Genomic DNA, 21,712 nt, shown 5'->3' with positions numbered 1-21,712 from the left:
AGGTAATAAATTATTATCTAATTATTGATTTTACTATGTAAATATACAAATACTATGAATTCTGAATTATTATTAAACTTGATATGGTTAGACACAAAGGAGTAAATTAGGAAAGGAAGATGGGATTAAACTTGAAATGTTTTAACTGCTAAGAGAAACAGTTATAACTTTGTTTCTTAAAAAAACAATTAGAAATCACATATTAAGCAACAGTCAGGATCTACTGAGTCTGTCAGGGTGTTGGGACGTAGCAGTAAAAAAGAGACAAGACATGTAAGTGTCCTATTTTATTTTAACATTCTAACAAAAGACATGAACCGTAATAACATACATATAAAAAACATACTGACCTATGTTTAATAACATGTTTTTTAGTATAAACACTAAAATAATCACAAAGTTAGGGAATATACAACAAGGGCATGATGAGACATGGGAAGAAAACCTTTGTTTGTATATATAAATTTATTTTTATTGGAAAGTCAGATCTATAGAGAGAAGGAGAGACAGAGAGAAACATCTTCCATCCACTGCTTCATTCCCCACATGGCTTCAAGAGCCAGAGCTGAGCTAATCTGAAATAAGAGCCAGGAGCTTCTCAGTCTCCCATGCAGGCAGAGTCCCAAGGCTTTAGACTGTACTCGACTGCCTTTCCAGGTGACAAGCAGGGAGCTGGAAGGGAAGTGGAGCAGCTGGAATATGAACCGGTGTCCATATGGTATCCTGGCACATGCAAAGCGAGGACTTTAGCCACTTGGCTACTACACTGGGCCCGAAAAGATTTGTTTTGTTTTGTTTTTGTTTTAATTATTTTGTGCTTTTAAAGGCAAGTTACAGAAATATCTTCCATCCACTGTTTTCAGAATTTCTCCAGATGTCCATGACAGCCAGGGCTGGGCCAGGAGCTTCTTGTGGGTCTCCCACTTGAGCATAGGGGACCAAAGGCTTAGGCCATCCCCTTGTGTCATCTCAGACACATTTGCAGGGAACTGAATGAAAAGTGGAGTAGTGGGGATTCAAACTGGCGCCCCATGTAATGCCAGCATTGCAGGAAGCTGCTAAAACTATTATGCCACAATGCCAGCCCCAAGCACTCTTGAAGGAGCCCTGAGAGCGCCTATCCTCTGCCTCTGTGAATTAGCAGGGAGCTGGACTGGAAGTGCAGCAGCCTGGACTTGAACTGGCATCCCGTGAGATTCCATGCTGGAGGCAGCAGTTTAGTCTGCCACAGCACTGGCCTTGGATGCCATAATATTAAAACTTTATGATTTAGTAACTTTAATATTATCAGAGTCAAAAATCAGAAATAGAAGTATGGAAGTCTGACAAAATGGTTAAAAGGTGATGATACATAACACACTAAAGCCTAAATATACTAGAGCCTTCGCCTTAACTTGACATGGGAAGCAGTTCTAACAAGCTGGGTAATCGAATTAGAAGTTATGACACTAAACAAAAACTGTTTAATAAAGGCAACTGATTGACAGAGTCACAGAGAGTATATTTTCTCTCCACTCCTGTAACATTTATGTCATGGCTTAAAGCAGCACAACTTTACCGTTACAAAGTTCTGTAACTAAGAACTCAAGAGATCTCACTAGCATGACCCAGTGTCCCAGGATTTCATTCAAAGTTTCTTGGCCTTTTTCGGCTCCCGGGTGGCTAGTGCAGTGTCCCAGTTCTTCAAGAGGCTGCTGTTTTTCCTTGGCTCCAGAGCTCCTTCCTCCATCTTCAAAGCTGTCATCAGTGGATCCGGTTCTACATTTCATCACTCTGATATCTTGTTTTACCTCTCTCCCACACTTAAGGATCCTGTGATTAATTGGGTCCACCCAGATAATCCAGGAGCATCTATTTTAAGGTACTCACTTAGCAACTTTAAATCCATGTGCAGTTTTAATTCCCTTCTGCAATGTAAACACACTCCCGGGTTCTGAAGGTTAGCACAACAGCATCTGGATACCTTTACTGGCCTTCAGCCATCGCTCTGCTACTACAAGGCAAAAGAAAAACAAGACATGGAAAATGAAAGAGTCGTGCAGGAAACAAGGACTTCATTGAGCTGGAATAGCTCCAGCGCTGGGGATTGGCAGTCAGGCTGCTGGACATGACAGACAGCCCAGGAGAGATCAATGGTCCAGGTCAACAGCAGGCTTAATAAGGTTAACATTCACTTGCTCAGACACTGGGGAAGTTAAAAAATGCTGTTAGAAAGGTGGTTGTGGAAATAATACACAAATCCTTCCCCCACTCTCCAAATAAATGGACCTCTTCCTGCAGGAAATTTTATTTACTTTCTAAAACTGTATGGAATGCCCCTTACTTTTTTGTAATATTAGAGTTTAATTACCAAATAGCTACCAGTCTAATTAACATTCTCTTTCTGGGTAAAATAAGCTAAAAGGAAATCTTTTAAATAAAAGCAAGTCTTTTTGAAACTCAAAATTTAGAAATATTTATGTAATCATTATAAATATTCACATATATTTAGTGACTAAAGTCTCATAAAAACGGCTCTTTCCCTCATGAGTTTCAAAGAAATGGTTAGTCATTTAAACTTTGACTTTATTATGTGCATGAATGCTATTAAAACATTGATTTCACAGAATTTAAAAACTCAACTAAATAAAAATCAAACCAGATTTGATAATTCTAAAATTGCATTTCTTTAAAATCTATACATATTGTCTTTAAATGTTGCGTACAGGCAGGAAAACTGACACTGCTGGTATAAACACTATAATCCTATGTGAAGTAATACATAACAAAATTATTTCTCAAACCAGTCTTCCCATATTAAAACTACAGTGATGCCCAGGCAGTAGTCTAGAACTCACTTTGATAACAACAAGCACCAATTCAAGGAACCTTGACCTTGAAATCAGATGGCTTCTGTGAAATGATGAGACCAAACCAAGAAAAAAAAATACAAGACTCAAATCCAGCATAGAAATGTGTGTCATCACAACAGTTTGCTTTAAAAACATCAGTCTCACAGATGTGCCCATAAAATCATTCTCCCAGACTGGGGAATGCCACAGGTGATGACATTGATGACTCACAGACTACACACTTCAAGTTTATAATACAGCACTGTCCACGGACGGCTTACAGATGATTACAGTACACTACACTGAGTAAGCACGGTGCCTGTAGGTCAGGTGTCTACGCAGTGCTGCTTCCTGCTTCTCTGAGGCTCTCCAGGGTCACCATTCATTTTCATCCATTTCTGTAGGAGAAGTGTTTCGGGTGGGGAAGGGTAAGGAAGAGCCGTGCTCAGGGATGGGCTTGTGAGGCGGCCAGATGTTTTCTTGCAGGAGTGGTCTTGGAGACAAAATAAACTGAGTCTCGAATGAATCCAGCGACTCTCCCTCTTCCTTTTCCATCAGGAACTGATACTCACTGAATCGCACCAGGCACTTGTGTGGCAGGTCCATTTTATTGAGGTAGCCCAGCTCCTGATTGTCCACAATCAGATTGGTCTTCCTACTCATATTTTTAATTTCAAAAGACAGAACTGAACTGTTGAACTGTTTAAACAGTTGCAGAGAAAACTGAACTCGGGAAGCCTGTTTGTCAAGAAAAGTGTAATGACAGACCTTGGAATTTCGGCCAAATTTCACCACTTCGCTGGAGGATAGTTTCTCTCGCTTATTGAAGTGTATGGCATGAAATATGCTGCTCTGACTCTGGGCGGGATGGTACACAGTCATCTGGAGACAAGTTACTGTCTCTTCTGTGTCAGCATCTTCAAAACTGGACATGATGCGCACCAGAAAGCCAGCCTGCAACAGTGACAACACCTAGTGAGTTCACACCCTCACGCCGCATACACACAAGAACCTTCAGTGTTTCAATGAAAGGTTCTGAAAACAGCACAGAGAATATTTTCACTAATATGTCCTTGAGGATAAGGTTCTAGATACAATCTGGAAATAGCAATTATTGACAGTAAGGTGTTTAGGGGCAAACCTGACAAAACTTCAGTCCTTTCTCATTTAAAGTAATGTAGCCCTAGAGAAAATGTAACAGATGCACATTATTTTAAACCTATTCAGAGGCTTTATTAGAGACAGACAGATCTGCCCTTAACTGGTTCACTCCCCAGATGCGCATGGCAGCACAGCTAGGCCAGGCTGGCAGCACAGCTAGGCCAGGCTGGCACCAGGGACAGAGAACTCTGAATCCAAGTCTTCCATGTAAGTGGCAGGGACCTAGCTACATGAGCCAGTCCCTTCTGTCATTCTGAGAGTGCAGTACCAAAAAACGGAAACTGGGAGCAGAGCTGGGACCTGACCCCAGGCTCTCCAGCAGGGCATGTAGGCAGCACCCCAAGTGCCTGCCCTGGGAACTAGGTTCAGTGGGAAACAGGGAAATTGTGAAATCTCTTCCATTGCAACACACTCAGAAAGCTGACATAAGAAAACCTACAATGCATTCATTGTATGTTAGTCAAATACATTAGGAATCTAATATAGTAAAAAAATTTCAAGTTATAAATAGCTACAGCATTTATTCTTCCTCTTCATCACTTGTGTTTCTAGTAAGCAGACCATCAAATAAGGTAAATGCTTCAGTTATTTTATTCTCTAATTTTAAAATTTAGACATCCTACACATTTAAAAAAAAATCTTGAGGAAGTTCTAAGAATTCAAGTCCTCCCTGGTACTAGAATTATTTATTTTTGTCAGTGGTTTCTAACAAGTGGGTGAACAAACCGTCATTAGCCATAAATAGCACCATCTAACTGCTGGGTGGCTCATGTCTAGGGCTCAAAAGTCCCTCAAGATCCCTACCCCACACTGTCAGTCAAGCATTTCATGTCAGTTAACAGAAGATGAAAATTGGATCTCTGTGAAGTATTTTGACATGTAACTGCCATTTTTCAACAGTTTTTAAAAAATTGATGATTAAAAATTCACACAGAAAAGTATTTAACAAGCCTGTTCCACCACCTCCCCCTGCACTGTCAACATTGCTTTCCTCTTCACTACAGTACTCCTGTACACACATACTCACACAGAGGGATCGCCAGAGAGCAACCTTTTCTTGTACAAACAGGAACATACCATCCTGGTGTTGAGTGGTGGGCCTTGTGTTTTTCCCTTAGTAGCAGGTACGGGAGATCCTCACCTACCTGATCTCTTAGCAGCATCATAACATCTTTGCCCACGGTGATGAGTTTCTACCTTGTCCTTTTCTAGTCCTTAAAGGAATTGCACTGCTTCGTGCACCTGGTTTCTGTTTGTTTCTAACAATCTGAGGCTTTTGCATCAATATCCTTATGCAGAGTTAATGCATAGTTTTATTTTTTGTTGACCATCTGTAATACATGTTAGAATCAGAATTATACAGTTTTTAAAAATGTTTTCCTTCCCTTTCTGTACTATTTCCTTTTATTTGCTGTTTTAAAGCCTTTCTTATTTTTATTGGAAAGGAAGAGTTACAGAAAGGAGGGACAGAGTGATCTTCCATCTACTGGGTCACTCCCCAGATGGCTACATTGGCTAGAGCTGGGCTTGTCTAAAGCCTGGAGCCAGGGAGGGCCCGAGACTTAAGCCATCCTCTGCTGCTTCCCTGGGCCACAAGCAAGGAGGTGAATTATAAGTGGAGTAGCCTGATTCAAGCTGGCTCCACTATCGGATGCCAGCACTACTGGCAAAGGATTAGCCTTCCATCAGTTCCTGTACTTTTAAGATACAATGTTTGGAGGGGCAGCATATGGCATAGCAGGCAAAACCACTGCCTATGACACCAACATTCCTTATAGGCACTGCTTTGAGTGTGACTGCTCCACGTAGGATTCAACTCCCTCCTAGTGCATCCAGGAAAGCAGAGGAAGAAGGCCTCAGTTGTTGGGTCCCTGCAGCCATGTAAGAGGCCCTGGCTCTCTTGGCTTCAGGTCCACCCAACTCTAGCCATTGCAAATGGAAGCACAAGTTCACTCTCTTGATTCTGTCTTTTAAATATTTCTTTTTTTAAAAAAAAATACAATGTTTTCCTCTTTTGTTAAAAAATAAAACTCATGACCTGTACATGTATTCAACAAATGGCAGAGCTAAGCAAGATGTCTTTGTTTACTGATTTGGAAATATATCTTTAACTTCACATTCCTAATATTTTTTCATCATATTACACTACCCAGAGAACAACTGTCCAGTTATAAGTAGAAAAAAAATGAGAACACTCAAAAAGTCTTGAGTCAGAGTAATAAAAATTATTATGAAACCAGCATCAACAATAAATTAACACACCATGGCTGGTATTGGTCACACTGCCATTGGAAAATAAAAAGGATAAAATCTCATTGCCCAAGAAGCAGATATCATAAAAGAATGTAAGTAATGAGATGATGCAATAAGAAGCTGAAAAGAATCTGCTGTCAGGCTGTGAAGTGTGAGTCATTTCTACTTTCCTCTGAATGTGTTCCTATTTTTCCAAATTTCCTATCAGAAACATGCATTAAACTTACAACAAAACAAATCAAAATGACCACAACAAAGAGTTCACCTTTGTCTTAGATATGTTTCCATCATTCTAGTTCATTCCTGGATTTTGGATAATTCTAAAATAGTTGCAAAAGGACAACCAAACTAAAAATCAAGGCATGGCTCTGTTACTTCAGGCCTCTACCACCCACAAGCCACATCTGAGCAGAGTGGAAGATTTCAGCCCGGCCCAGCCCTGGCTACCGTTGGTACTTGGGAGTGAAGCAGTGAACAGGAAATCTCTCTCACTGTTGCTCTGCATTTCAAATTTATTAATATAAACAAACATTTTAAAGCTATGGATGTAAAGTCAGCTTTTTACTAACACCCTGCCTGGGATGAATCTGGGGCCAGGAGCAGGAAGGAGGTTAACTATCTGGTGTGCATGCTCCATAAAGTGCACTTGGCATCCCTGCAACACTCCACTAAGCACAGGTCATCTGGTCTTCACAGAATGGAGTAGAACTGCATAGTCACCGGTTGTCACCAAAACCCACCGGCTGACATGAACTCTCACATCTGACAACCGACAGCTGTAAGACACTAACCATGTCCGACATGTCATAACAGCTGTGTTCACAAAAGCTCTGAGACAAACAGCAAATCGGTAAAGAAATGAAGACCAACTCTGCTATTAGCAGCCTTGTCACTGAATGAGTGAAAGAGAACAGGAACCGGCTACCTTTGAGAGTCAGAAGTGAGCTAAGGCTTCCTGCGGGTTGGCAGGCACCGTCAGGCACTTTGCTGGGACCCTCCGAGCTGGTAAGGGAAGGGCAAGATCAAGGGAGGACTGGCAGGAAGGGATAGCTGATACATAAGTGGGGTCCGCTGCAAAAACTACCTGTATCTGCTACCCCACCCCAAGCTCCACAGGAGGCCACGTGCCCACCCTGCCTGCAAAGCCAGGGAAGCATAATTTGCTCGAAGTAATCAGGTGTGCAAACAGCTTACTGGCAAGTCAGTAGGGCCCGGCACATTGGCACAATTGGCTAATCCTCCGCCTCCAATCGCCTGTAAACACTGTGGATGCTAGTTCCTTTCCCAGCTGCTCCATTTCCCATCCTCCGCCTCCAATCGCCTGTAAACACTGTGGATGCTAGTTCCTTTCCCGGCTGCTCCATTTCCCATCCAGCTCCCTGCTTGTGGCCTGTGAAAGCAATGAAGGATAGTGCAAGGCCTTGAAACCCCGCACCCGTGTGGGAGACGTGGAAGAAACTCCTTGCTCCTGACTTCGGACAGGCTCAGCTCCAGTCGATGGGGACATCTGGGGAGTGAACCAGCGGGTGGATGATGTTTCTGTCTCTTCTCCCTTCTGTAAATCTGCCTTTCTAATAAAAATAAATACATCTTTCAAAAAGAAGAGGAGGAGAAACTCGGGAGTCCCCGAGCTACCATGCCTGCCAACATAGTGTTCCACACGTCAAGACATGGATTTTCAAAACAGGATCTAAGGAGCATGGTAACTTGTGACACACACTTCCAAAGGGCGAGATCCTTCTGCATGATGGGTGCGGAGGTGCTCCCTCTGAAAATAGCGCTTTCACTTCCCATCCACTGTCCCCAGAGTGGTCTGCGGGGCGATCAACAAGGAAAAGCATTTCTTCCTGGTCAACACACCAATTGCAGAGCTAGTCCGGGGGTGGGAATGCCACGCTGTCCACGCCTCCAGGCCTAACTTGCCTGCATCACGGTCCACTCGGCGCCGGGTGGCTTTTAAGCCTTGTGTGGCCTCCACTGCGGGAGCCACCGGGAGGCTGCGCCGCTCCCTAAAGCGTCAGAGTGCTGTGCGAGCAGGCGGCGGGAGGGAAGCTTTGGGGAAGCTCAGCGTTCCTGCCCAGGGCGACGTGCACAGTCCGCTGCCCCGCGGGCCGGGACGCGGCTGCGAGGTTCACCGGGGGTGACGGGTTCCGGTTGCCAAATGATTTGAAAAATTCCCCCTGTATAGTTTGAAAGCTGCGGGAAGTCTCTAACAACAATAAATAGCTGTGTTTCCCGGACTTAAGTAGGCGGGCTGGCAGGCCGGTCGAGATGAATCCTGCTCGATCTCACGGACCCGGGAGCTCAGAAGGAACTCCGGCTGCGAGCACGCGGCGGGACCGGGGGCTCCCGCGCAAACGCTCCGCGCGCCCCCAACTTTCCGTAGTTTTCTGAGTAATGACGTTTTGTCGGCAACAGGAAAGCACGAAGGAAACACAGTCCTCCCATCTCCATCTTTTCCCCTGTGCCTCTCCTCTCCCAATACCCACCTGTTTCCCGCAGCTGGGATCAGGAGAGTACTAACGACTTCCTCCAGTCTTTCTAGTAGAGTAGGGACTGGCGTCTTTGGGGGATAGACAGAAATCTGCCCAGCCTCACCCCCTAAACCGCCGCCATGCAAGTACCTTGGGCCTCGAAAGTCGCGTGACCTTTCCGTAGCAGCTCCGTTTTCCCAGCGGGCTCAGCAACGGGAGATGTGGGGTCCGCGCACTGCCAGCGCCCTCAGCGCCGCGTCCGCACTGGACCCGGCGGCGCGCGCGTCCCTGTCGGCAGCTCTTCGCCTCACCAGGTGGAAGCGGCGGAGGGAAGCGGCGGAGGGGCGCTTGGGAGGCGGCGGAGGGGCGCTTGGGAGGCGGCGGAGGGGCGCTTGGGAAGCGGCGGAGGGGCGCTTGGGAGCTTGGCGAGCCGCCGATGCGCTGCGTGCAGTCTGCTCGGAGCGCGACCTCCCGCCCAGAAGGCGCAGGCTTCCCCAGGCTCCGCCCGCCCGAGTGCCCGCCCCCGGCCACACGGTCTCGCCGCCGTGGTTGAAACCCTTTCCCACAGGGATCACACCCTGAAACCCACGATATAGATTGTAATATAATATCTAGTTAGAAGCCACATCCCGCAATCGCCTTCCGGACTTTGGCCGAGTTCGATGCGCAAGGCTCTGTTGCGGGTCGCACCTTCCCAGCAGGTGGCCTCTCTGGAGAGCCCGGGAGTTGGAGGCTGAATTTTACAAAGAAGGGACCCGGATCATTCCAACCTTAAGGGCGACTTCCTCCTCATCCACCCTGGCGAGCGTGGCCCGAAGGGTGCCGGCAGGAGGGGGATTATTCACTATTTCATCTAATCCAGACGTTCTGTGCCAGGAGTCACACGCTGAATTCTGAGGGTATGTATCATAAACAGCAGAAAGCATGAGGAAGCAAACGTGAGGCAGGATCTTGTGAGGGCTCTAGTTTTGTTCATTAATCATCAATACTGATGATTTCTTATTGCCGGTAGAGACATTCAGGGTGTTATGCAGTCGAGGAACATCAGAGCAGGTGGATGATAAGGCGTGCAATCTGGTTACACCAATAAACACATGGAACCAGGTAGTATTAGCATAATGGAAGTGTCTAATCTCAAATCATTACAATTAAAGCCAATCGGCGAGGATGTGGGGAAAAGGGAACCCTACTCCACTGCTGGTGGGGCTGCAGGTTGGTACAGCCCTTATGGAAATCAGTATGGAGAACACTTAAACAACTCAAAATCTGCATACCATATGATCCAGCAATAGCACTCCTAGGAATATATCCAAAACACCTGTTTCACGACAAACCAACATGCACCCCTATGTTCACAGCAGCACAATTAGTAATTGCCAAAACATGGAAGCAACCGAAATGCCCATCAGCAGAAGATTGGATAAGAAAGCTTTGGTTCATCTACTCCATGGAATACTACTCAGCTATTAAAAAAAACAAAATGCAGTTCTTTGTGGCTAAAGGGACCCAACTGGAAACTACAATGCTAAGGGAAATGAGTGAATCCCAAAAGGTTAGATACCACATGTTTGCCTTAATTTAACCAGTAATTTTGTTTGTTTGTTTGTTTGTTTTTGAACCTGTCATTGATACTGTCTCAACCCATGTGTTGTGAAAAATTGAACTTGCACTATTTTTAACATATTGTTTACTCAATACTGTGTCAATCAATTCCATAACATTGTATATTGTTGCTGATGTTTTGTTGGGGCTTTTAACTGACCGGGACTTTACTCTGTTAGCTCTACCTTCAGACTAGAGAAGGTCTCCCCTAGAAGCTGCTGAACTTATCTGGACAATAAGATGCTGGACGCTATGCTAGGTATATGCTTGCAATGAAGGAATCCCAACTGAACTTCAACTGTGATTATGCAGCAAGGTGGAGGAATCCACCATGGGGGGAGGGATGTGGGAGGGGTGGGGGGAATTCCAGTGCCTATAAAACTGTATCACATAAGACCATGTTATTAACAATAAAAAAAAGACTGTTTAAAAAAATTAAAGCCAATTGGAAATAAAAATGCTTTATCAATTGCAAAGGACTGCCTCGGTGGATGATATTAAACCTAATAGAACTGTTCAGAGTCACGATGTTGGAGACTGTTCTTTCTTTGTTTCCCTTGTAAGTGCTGACTTTCTTGATGTACCAAATGACCCTGGAGAGGATTGTAAGCCTTTAGCTCTTATATTAAAATCCAATCTCAATAGCAGCTGTCTTCTTCCAACCAAATGATTAGAAGCTTCGTGCAACCTGAAAATGGTCGGTGGAAACAGAACTAGCCGAGAGTGCACAGCTAAGCAGTTTCTGTTCCTTAAAGGCTTGGGAGGAAATTGGCTGTATCCTGCTCGCTGAAGAGTCTCTTGCAGCTTTCCTGCAGAACTGCCTTATTTTAGTTTTACTCAACGTCAAAATGCAACCAAATAGAGTAAGGAGAGCTTTTAGAGAAAAACATGGGCATCATTCATGAATAATGAGAATTTATTTTAAAAAAAAAGATCGATTGGTTGATTGATTCATTTGAGAGTTGGAGGGAGAGAATATGTGTGATCTTACACCTTCTGGCTCACTCCCAAGTGGCCACAATGGCCAGTCCTGGGAGCTTCCCCCAGTCTCCCACGTGGGTGGCAAGGACCCAAATACATAGGCCATCTCCTATTGTTTTCCTAGTCATAGCACGGAGCTGGACCAGATGTTGAATAGTTGGACTCCAAGGTGGGGCTCGTACAGGATGCCAGCCTCTCCTGCTTCGGCTTTACAAGCTACTCCATGAAACCTGTCCTGAAAATACCTTTACTGCTAACGGAACAATGTACTTTAATTATGCAATAAAAAGATACTAGTCATTTCAGTGTGAGGTTTTATAAACATTCTCGATTCTTAAGGGTGGAGATGCTTTGGGCAGAGCAACATTGGAATGGAGAATGGCAAGGCTTCAGTGGGAGCCTCCCCTGCGAGTTTGCTGATGAGAAGGTGCCTGCTGCCAGTCTCTTCTTATTCTTTTTCTTTTTTTAATTGGAAAGTCAGGTTTTCCAGAGAGAAGAGACAGAAAAACCTTCTGTCCACTGGCTCACTCCCTAAGTGGCCACAACAGCCAGAGCTGACTGCTCCTGGCTCTGGCCTAGCCCAACCCTGTCCTTTGTGGCCATTTGGGAAGTGAACCAGTGGAAGGATGGAAGGATTCTCATTCATTCTCTCTCTCTCTGTCTTCCTCTGTGTACTTCCTATTTTTCAAATGAATACATAAATATTTTCCAAAACTTAGCAGAAAATGTACACAATCTAACATATCCCCTCTAGCTTTAAGCAGTTTGACATTTCTAGATTATATTGAGGTTATAAAAATCCCAAACTCTGTCACAGCGCTCTGGTCAGTGGATAGTGCCCCATCAGTAGTTGTTTCCCCAGGGATCACCCCCTCAACCCCATGATGTAGATTGTGAAATAATATCTAATTAGATGACTTCAGTGTTTGGAACTGCCAAAACACTTTTCCATTGAAAGAATCCTGAACAGTTTCTAGCTACCTTCCTTAGCCCATAATTAAGCCCATAGTATGTCATTTACTAAGCAGAGGCTGGAGTTTGACAAGGAAGCTTGTATTAGCACTTGGACACCAACAACTGGTGAAGCGGCTCATTCAAGTGCTGGTTCCTCTGCTTCTTACGCAGCTGCTTCTCCCTGCTGACGTGCCTGGGAGCTGCTCAGGTCACTGCCATTTATGAAAGAGTTGTCTGCCTGTATCACTTGCTGGTGAGTGGGTTATATTCTACCCGCTGTATGTCCAAGGTGTTCTGACCGCACAAGTGGCACCTGCTTATCTACCTCTGCCCTGAATGACTTAAACATCAAGATTCCGTGTGACCTCCCCTCACAGTCCACTCTCTCTGACAGTCTTTGAGAATGTTTAGCATCACCTGAGCTAGCACTTTTCCCCATGGTTCCCCAAAGGATGGACAGGAGGACATCGCCCACAAAGGGTCCAGGTGGGCACCGGGAAACCTTAGTGCAGACATCTCCTCTGTCTCCTGGAATCAAGTGGCTGCTATTAAAGAGACAATCAAGAGATGCTTGGAAAGATCTGCAGGATACATTACAGTGGAAAAAAGGTATGGAAGAGAATAAATTGCCACTGGTAAGAAAGGAGTTTCCACAAGAAGACTCAAAAAATGGATTCAAATGATATTGATTAATTCTCAGGATTCATTTAAAGAAGAGCCAAAAAAAAAAAAAAAGAGAGAGAGAGAGAGAGAGAGAGAGAAATGCCCCACACCTGTATGATTTCCCTGGAGGGCCTAGAGGCTGTAGGGAGGAAGCTGTCATCCAGTCTCACTCCATCCGCTTAGCCCCTCCCCATGGGAAAGCTGCCCTGGGAAGGAATTCTAAGATGGCTCCCAGGTTTCCTGCCCAAGGGGCACACAGTACCTTACAAACTTCTGCTCCAGAGGAGGGACAGACTTGCAACCACCTCCGGATATCCCCACTGTGACTAAACTTGCAGTCAGTTGTCTTGCCTCGTCTGGAGGGAGATGATCTATCTGGGCTAGAGTTCATCAGGTGAGCTCCAAAAGGGCCCGAATTCTTCCATGCTGCAGCTAACCCGTTAGCAAGCTAACGTCCACACCAGAACGAGGGCAAACGGCAAGGAACCCGAGGTTGCATCTAACTAAGTAGCCCTTCCTAGAGTTAGCAAGAAAAGGGGAACTTAGTCTAAGAACTGCCAGTTCTTCCCATGGGCCCCATGAACCGAGAAGGAACCCCAAACATCATAGAATGTAGTAGTCTCAGCTAAGATGTGCTCGAACTTCTGACCAACAGAAATAGCCAATGCGCTCTAATTTTTTTGTTTTGTTTTTTTACATGTCAGGGAACATTTATTGTTCCTCTGATTTCTTTAAAGAAAAATCACACCTATGGCTTTAGGAATGGCATCTTTTGCAGACACTTAAAATGTATCTCTATAGTATAGAGAATTTAATTAGTGCTATTTTTGAAAAATAGTTATTTATTTTTATTGGAAAGGCAGATCTATAGAGAGAAGGAGAGACAGGAAGATCTTCCATCCTGTAGTTCACTCCCCAAGTGGTTGCAACAGCCACAGTTGAGTCAATACAAATTCAGGAGCCAGGAGCCTCCTCTGGGTTTGCCATACAGGTGCAGGATCCCAAGGCTTAGGGCCATCCTCTGCTGCTTTCCCAGGCCTCAAGCAGGGAACTAAATGGAAAGTGGAGCAGCTGGGACATCAACTTGTTTGCATATGGGATCCCAGTACTTGAAGGAAGAGGATTAGCCAATCAAGCCATCGTGCCAAGCCCAGTGAATTCTATTTTAACTTACTGAATTTGTGGTCATTTGTCATCCAGTAGAAAAGTAACACACTTGTAGTTACTTTTGTCCAAGGACTATGAGAGGCCCCAGTGGGATCTGGCCTAGGGTCTCAAGCATCCAACACGAGAGACAAAGTCCGTGCGAACAGGACAGAGAATGGCCGACAGTGGCTCACGCTTCTCCTCTTTGAACCTAACCTTCTGAATAGCACTGCTTGTCAGTACAAATTTTAGTAAAACATGACAAAAAATTCTCCTCTTATTTAATATCATATTTAAGTATTTGAATTTTATTGTTAGCTCTCCATTATTTTCATAAATCTTTGAACTACTGGCATCCTAACAAGTAACAATTTACCCTACTAGGAAAGAACCATAAGACATAAGTATTTAACTTCCAATGCACTAATTTCATTTTTAAAAGATTTATTTATTTTTATTGGAAAGGTAGATATACAGAGAGAAGGAGATATACAGAAAAAGATCCTCTATCTGCTGCTTCACTCCCCACGGGGCCGCAATCGCCAGAGCTAAGCTGATCTGAAGCCAGGAACTAGGAGCTTCTTCTGGGTCTCCCACGCAGGTACAGGGTTTTAAGGCTTTGGGCCATCCTCCATTGCTTTCCCAGACCACAATCAGGGAGCTGGATGGGAAGTGGAGCAACCAGGGCAGGAGCTGGTGCCAACATGGGAATCCATCCATGTAACATGAAGATGTAGCCACTAGGCTGCCACACCGGGCCACAATCTCATTTTTTTTAAAGATTTATTTACTTGAAAGGCAGAGGAACAGACAGATTAAAAAGGGATCTTTCATTCACTGGCTCACTCCGTAAAGGCTATACCCACCAGGGCTGAGCCAGCCTGAAGCCAGGAGCCTGGAACTCCATCTGGGTCTCTCATATGGGTAACAGGAGCCCAAGCACTTGAACCATCGTCTGCTGCTTTCCTAGTTTCATCAGCTAGATCAGACTCCAACCTGCAGCCGGGACTCCAACCTGATGCCTGACGCAGCTTCACCTCTGTACAACAATGCTATCCCCAAATGGAAAGGAAGAATACTAGTTTATGGTAACTTCACAGGTCTTTATAATTCATTTTTGGTTCTCTTCGTGTTTTTCATCAATCTTCTATCCACAACGTATGTCATTCTCAGATGAAAGCTTCAACATGCCATTCTGGTCATTATTAAATATCACTAGTTTCTGCAATTTGTGGCCTTTGCATTTATGATGTGATTGAGTAATAAACAGTTGTGGTGTTCTTGAGATCATCTTGCTCCAACCCTGAAGGGCCTTTGAGAGGAGCAAATCCCCGCCTCCACCAAGTGTGCTCCAACTGCATACGTAACCTATTTCGGATTGAGATATTCTCTTTCTACCCAGCTTCTTTGTCTTATTACAATTTAAAAACTATCCCTGCCACCACTCCACTGTTTTACTCACACTAAAGCTGCCTCTGGCCCACCTCATACACCTCTGGTTTTCCGTTCCTACTTCTCTGCGTTCCATAACACTGTTGATCAATTCCTCTCCAACACTCTGGCCACTTCTCCTGGCTTTTAGAGAAGACTGGATTTCTGATTGTGTGACCTCTACGCAGTGTCCGTTGCTCAGAGTCTATCCTGCCTTCTTGAAATTCTTAACAGCTTTTGAATCAGAAGAGCTGCAAATTATGTTGCTTGGCCCTGGACTTAGGGCATGCTTTTGTCTTGATTTTCCCATCTCATTAAGAGCCCCTTTTTTCTGCATGAATTCCAACATTACCAAGTTTCCTCTCCATGGTGCTTCCGTCCCTTGCTGATCTCTGACTACAGTCAGGTTTTTGACTGCCTTTGTCATTGACCTATATTTTTACATCTGCCACACACACCTGTAAAGCTATATTCTAAACACTTCCTTTCATGTTTATTTCCACTATTACTTTCAATAACTAATCGGTCATCGTCACTTCTTCATTGCAGTGGCCTTGTAACCCCTTTTCCTAACTCCGGTCTTGCTTTCTAATCCACTCACCTATGTAAATCTTGCTCCGTAATTCAGCATTCTCATTTCTAAAACAGCTGTATGCTTGTATTACCAAATCCCTGTTCATGTGCTGTACTTCTCCAGTGTTTTCCCAATAGATGTCCAAATGCTTTAGAAGGAAGCATGAAAAGTTCATATTAGAGTTAAGTTCTACTTATTTTGCTTTTTTGTTCCTTTTTTAAATCTTCTTAAGACTCAGCATTATAATTAGAAATCAAACACTTGGGTTTCCATGACTGTGTGTACAAGTGATCCCTATGGGAGACAAACTTGGCCATTGTTAAAACTGAAGGAAAATAAATGTCTGTTAATTACATCCCTCCTCTTTATTTTCTTTTTAAAGAATCTTTTTAAATTGGAAAGTCAGATTTATAGTGATAAGGAGAGACAAAGATCTTGGTTGCAACAGCCAGAGCTGATCTGAAGCCAGAAACCAGGAGTCTCTTCTAGGTCTCCCATGCAGTTGCAGGGTCCCAAGGCTTTGTGCTGTTCCCTATTGCTTTCCCAGGCACTCTGCTTTTCAAGGCCACAAGCAGGGAGCTGGATGGGAAGTGGAGCAGATAGAACAGGAACAGGCACCAATATGGGATCCTGGCACATGCAAGGTGAGGGAAGATTTTAGCCAGGCCCAAATCCCTCCTTTCTTATAAGTACTTGTTCCTCTCTCTCCATCCTCATTATCCCTGACTCTTTCAGGTTCTAGAATATTCAGTCCTTCCCCTCTAAACAATTTCTAAAATCTTAACTCACCAACCCCAATAGAATTTCACAAAAACAGAAACTCCATCAGAAATTAAGTTGATACTCATCCTTAACATAACGTTAAATGGTAATACAAATATAAGCTTGATGCTTAATAGAGATTCTTACATTATTCTCCTAAATGTATTCAACAAAAAGTATATATTCTAATTAGATACTGCCTAGAATTCACTTAAAAACATATGTATGATTTTTAATCTTTAGAAATCTTACATTATTTTTTTATCTCCTTAAACTTTTGTTTCTGCTTCACTTTGTCCATAGCTATTTCTCTAACATAAAATATCTGATAGGCTCAGAAAGGTTTATCATACTGCTTTGCAATAAAAACACAAAAATATTGAAGTTGAAATTTTTCCCGTGACTCTAGTTACTACATTTAAAAAATTTTTAAATAATTGATTATATAAAAGTGTTATTCACTTATAACTGATTAAAAGAAAAATTAAACAACATACTTTTATAAATATTAAACAAAATTCATTTAAAATGCATTTTAACGAGATTTATGGGGTTTAAAATTTAGTTAGCAAATGAAAGTCACTTAAATCTAGAGTAAGACAAAATCATATATACATACAGAAGAAGAAGAAAATACTTTCACAGTAGTTTGCCAATAGCAATGCTAGTTCTTTCAACTTAATCTAGTCCTATATTAATAATTAGTGTGATCTGTCATAAATGGATTTTTAGTGATTTAACTGATGACTACTTGGGTTTTTTTTTCCTTCTATTTGTTGAGATGCAGAACTGGAAACCATCTGACTCACCGAAGGATATGTGCCCTGTTATTAGAGTCATTCACCGATTCAGCTTCTGGGATACACACCAAAAAGGCATTACCAAAGCTATTATATTACCGTTCATGAACTCTGCTTCACTCTATAGGAAACTTTAACACAGTAGGTTCAGAAAGGATTGAGAAAGTTAAAATATTGCTGACTCCAACAACTTTTCCAATTGAATGTATTTTGATAAACATGAAATCTCTCATACACTTCTTTTTTTTCTGGTCAATAGTGGGAGCTGCAAATTTAGGGGCAGGAGAATTTCTACCACATAACTAAACATTTCTCGTGGTCAGACCAGTCAGGCTGATTAGACTTTTTGGCAAGAACATTCCAATTTTAATTACCATAAGCTTAGTAATACATGCTTATATGTCTCTGTGGTAACAAGCTCACTTCAGCACTCTACTGCCAAGACGGAACACAGACTGGAACCACAACATGTGTTTGTCTTTTAGAAATACAACCTATCAATGTCATGGTCATTGTTTCGTACTAACATTCTCTTTTCTTGGCTCTCAGATGACTCTGTCTTTGGATTCAGTACAAATCAGGAGTTTTCTTGAACTTTCATTTAGAGCAGGAACTTGTCTGAGGCAATACAGTTCCCAGAATGCCTCTCACTGAGGCAGCCCCTGAAGGGGTGTGCCTTGTGGTGCACAACTGCTGGAAACTCCGGATTTGAATTGCACAACTCTGTTCTGAGACAGTAACAATGCTTGCTTTCTTTCCAATTTCTACTTCCTGAGTCACAACTGTTTATGAGAAATTGTTCATTTCGGATAGACTGTACTGGGACTCTTTTCAGAATCAGATTCCAGGTTTTTCGTCGCCTTCAAGATAAAAGTGAGTATCAGCTTTTAAATGACAGTTTACAGGAGATGTGGGTGCAAAGGATGGCATCCTGCATGAGAGAGAACACTTCTTAAATTGTAGATTGCTGTGTAAATGGTGATCCTGTCTCCCTGTCCCAGTCTTCTGTACAAGTAAATAACTTGGGGAACCTAAGGTTATTTTATTTGTAGAAACTCCCTGGAAAGGGAAGAGTGAGCATTGGAAGAGGCAGGGAGTTGCCGTGGGAAGAGAAGAAGCACTTCCTGCAATTCTTACGAAGAAAATGAATCCATTTTAAAAATAAAGTGTTAATAACAAAGTGCTTATGTTTCAGAGCTTATTAGACTTGCTTGTGAGCATCTGGCCATGCTTTTGACCAGAGATGTGTGACTAATGGATTGTTGGGATTACTTATTTGAAAAATTAACTCAGGGATATTTTCTGGAGCACACAGAAAGTGATATCACTTTTATTATAACATCAGTAAATCAGGAAAAAGATAAAAATGACTCTTAAAATAGTGGAAGGACTACCAGGAAACAGATAAGAATGACTGATAATATGGGAAGAACTGGTAGGAATACCGGGGGGTGTAGAGAAATAAGTAAGTTTTAAAGAGGGAGCATCTAGGAAAATTAAATTCTTTCATGTGACTAGTTATAAGAATCTTTCCAGTAAGAAATGTTAGCATTTGAAATGAGAGCTTTAGATTACTCTGGAAAGTTATAATTTAAGACCTTTAATATTTAGGATTTGTAGGAGGATAAAGGCATGAGTAGGCATGACTGGACAGGATAGAACTATGCCACAATACAACAATATGTCTGTTTGCAATATTGGCATCTATCTTCCTCTTGTCCTTTTATTTTCCTTTTACTTATTGCTGCTAGTGTTCTTGTAAGAAGCAACAATATCCACTGTTGCTGGTTAATAGCTTGTGGCTAGGAACATTTCAAGTTTTTCACATGGATTCACTATTGCTGTTCAGCTCTACACATGAGCTATCGCACTGTCTCCATGGTCTGGCGTCTCCCTTGTTCTCTTAGTTCACACAGGCTTGCACTATGTACAGCATTGATTTATCTCAGAATGGGCCTGTATGCCTGCAAGTCTAGGTTAAGTTCCAGCAAGTTCTAAGTCTGGAAGCTGTGTATGATTTGAGGTAGGGCTGAATATGGGCTATTTACTATTGGGGAGTCACTCTAGACCTGTGCAAATTCTAAGTCAGTTCTTTATGGCTACAGATCCAAATAATTCTCTCTTCCTATGTCCTTCCCAACCTCACTGCTCTCTAAGAAGTCGATAATTTTTAAAAAAAATATGCTTAAAAAATTTAACTCCTAAATAGTGTTTAAAGTTTTTAGTAAGAGTTGTATATAAACCATGATAGATATCACAAAAATATTATAAAATAATGCTGTGTAATAAACATGCCTACTGTGTCAAGCTGTGAAGACATTCCCCAGCAAGTGTTCTACGATCTAGGTTTGCATTTGGGATCTGGAAATTTCCTTGAGAAAGGATGTGTGAATTAAAAGATACTTTCAAAGTTCCATGATTGCTCTCAACTCAAAGAATGTCTCTGAACTCTTTCTCTTGCAGAGGATTTTATCCTTAATATATATATAAATGTTTATATGCCACAATTCCTTTATCCAGTCATCAGCTGGTAGACATTTAGGTTTATTCCATATCTTTGTGAACTGAGCTGCAATAAATATGGGAATACAAATAACTTTCTCATTTGCTGATTTTATTTTATTTGGGTAAATTCCTAGGAGAGGGATGATTTGGTCATGTGGTAGATCTATTTTCAGCTCTCTGAGAACTCTCCCTACCATCTTATATAATCGCTATGCTACTTTAAATTCCCACAGGCAGTGATTAGGGTACCTTTTCCTTGAAATCCTTGCAAACATTTACTGTTTTTTGATTTTGGATTGATAGTCATTCTATGTGGAATAAGGTGAAATCTCATTGTGTTCCCTGATGGCAAGTGATCTTGAGCATTTTTAATGCATCTAATGACCATTATATTTCATCCTTTGAAAATTGCCTGTTCATGATCTTTGCCCATTTCTTAACTGAATTATTTGTTTTGTTGTTGTTGCACTTCCTAAGCTTTTAATATATCCTGGGCATTAATCTTCTATCAGTTATTTAATTTACAAGTGTTTTCTCCTATTCAATTGCTTGCCTCTTTGTTAATAGCCTCCTTTGCAAAGCAGAAGCTTCTTAGCTTGATGTTATCCCATTTGTTTATTTTTGCTTTAATTGTTTATCGCTGCCTATGTCTGTCTTTAGAGTTTCCCCTTAATAATTGATGGTTTAGGGGCATAGATTCAGATCCTTGATCCATTTTGAGTTGATTTTTGTATAAGATGTATGATATGCATCTTGTTTCATACTTCTGCACATGTAGATCCATTTTCCCAGCACATTTTTTGCAGATACTGTCCTTTCTTTAGGGAATGATTTTAACTCATTTGTCAAAGATTAGCTTGTTATATAGGTAGGTGAATAAATTTCTGTGGTTTCTATTTTGTTCCATTGATCTATGTGCTTATTTTTGTGTCAGTACCAGACTATTTCAACTATAACAGTGTTATATTAAGTCTTGAAATTTGATATAAGCATATTTCTGACCTTTTAAAAATTGTTTCAGAGTTCTTTAGCTTTTCAGAGTTCTTTGGTTTTCATAAGAATTTTGGGATTTTCTTCCTAATTAGTGAAGAATATTTCTGGAATTTTGATTGGAATAGCATTGAATCTTTAAGTCGCTTTGGGTAATATAAAACTTTTATATTGGTTTTTCCAATCATGATCGTAGAAAGTTATTCTCTCATTTTTTGATATCTTATATTTCTTTCATTAAGCTTTTGTAATTCTCATTGTAGATATTTCTTACATCCTTGTTTAAATTTATCCCAATGTATTTAAGCTTTGTTGATATTGTGAATGGGGCTGATCTTACAAGTAATTGCTCACTCAGAGCATTGTGGGTGTATAAGAATGTTATTTGTTTTGGTGTATTTATTTTATATCCTGAAACTAGGCCAAATTCTCTTATGAGTTCTAATAGCCTGTTAATGGAGTGGTGTGATTATACTATATAAAGGATCATGTTATCTGCGTTCAGGAAAGCCTTGACTTTCTTCCCAACATATGTCCTTTGATTTCTCTTTCTTGTCTTGCAGCTCTGGTTAAAACTTCCAGAAC

General features: G+C 42.0%; 2 protein-coding genes across 8 annotated transcripts in view; one reads left to right on the top strand and one right to left on the bottom strand.

The window, feature by feature from the left end:
• Positions 1 to 1,443: 1,443 nt before the first annotated feature.
• Positions 1,444 to 9,020, bottom strand: TIFA (TRAF interacting protein with forkhead associated domain). Of its 2 annotated transcripts, none has more exons than XM_040967168.1 (2): positions 8,870 to 9,020; positions 1,444 to 3,785 (listed from the first exon to the last, which is right to left on the bottom strand). In XM_040967168.1, exon 2 carries the CDS (start codon positions 3,762 to 3,764, stop codon positions 3,207 to 3,209), a length of 558 nt encoding a protein of 185 aa, XP_040823102.1. In that variant the 5' UTR covers positions 3,765 to 3,785; positions 8,870 to 9,020; the 3' UTR covers positions 1,444 to 3,206. The 2 variants fall into 2 exon arrangements, with proteins under 2 accessions (XP_040823102.1, XP_040823101.1); XM_040967167.1 differs by lacking the exon at positions 8,870 to 9,020 and adding an exon at positions 8,106 to 8,175.
• A 9,338-nt stretch (positions 9,021 to 18,358) lies between these two features.
• The window catches only part of ALPK1 (alpha kinase 1), a 115,891-nt gene continuing 112,537 nt past the window's right edge, over positions 18,359 to 21,712 (top strand). For all 6 annotated transcript variants that reach the window (XM_040967037.1, XM_040967034.1, XM_040967038.1 and 3 more), the window contains exon 1: positions 18,359 to 18,505. The gene's annotated coding sequence lies outside the window, so the exon portion shown is untranslated. The remainder of the gene's footprint in view (positions 18,506 to 21,712) is intronic.

Source organism: Ochotona curzoniae, unplaced genomic scaffold (genome assembly GCF_017591425.1).
Source record: "Ochotona curzoniae isolate NIBS_2020 unplaced genomic scaffold, NIBS_Ocur_1.0 scaffold_4506, whole genome shotgun sequence".
Taxonomy (NCBI): Eukaryota; Metazoa; Chordata; class Mammalia; order Lagomorpha; family Ochotonidae; genus Ochotona; species Ochotona curzoniae.
The sequence above is the reverse complement of the archived record's forward strand: the minus strand, read 5'-3'. Positions and strand labels throughout refer to the sequence as shown.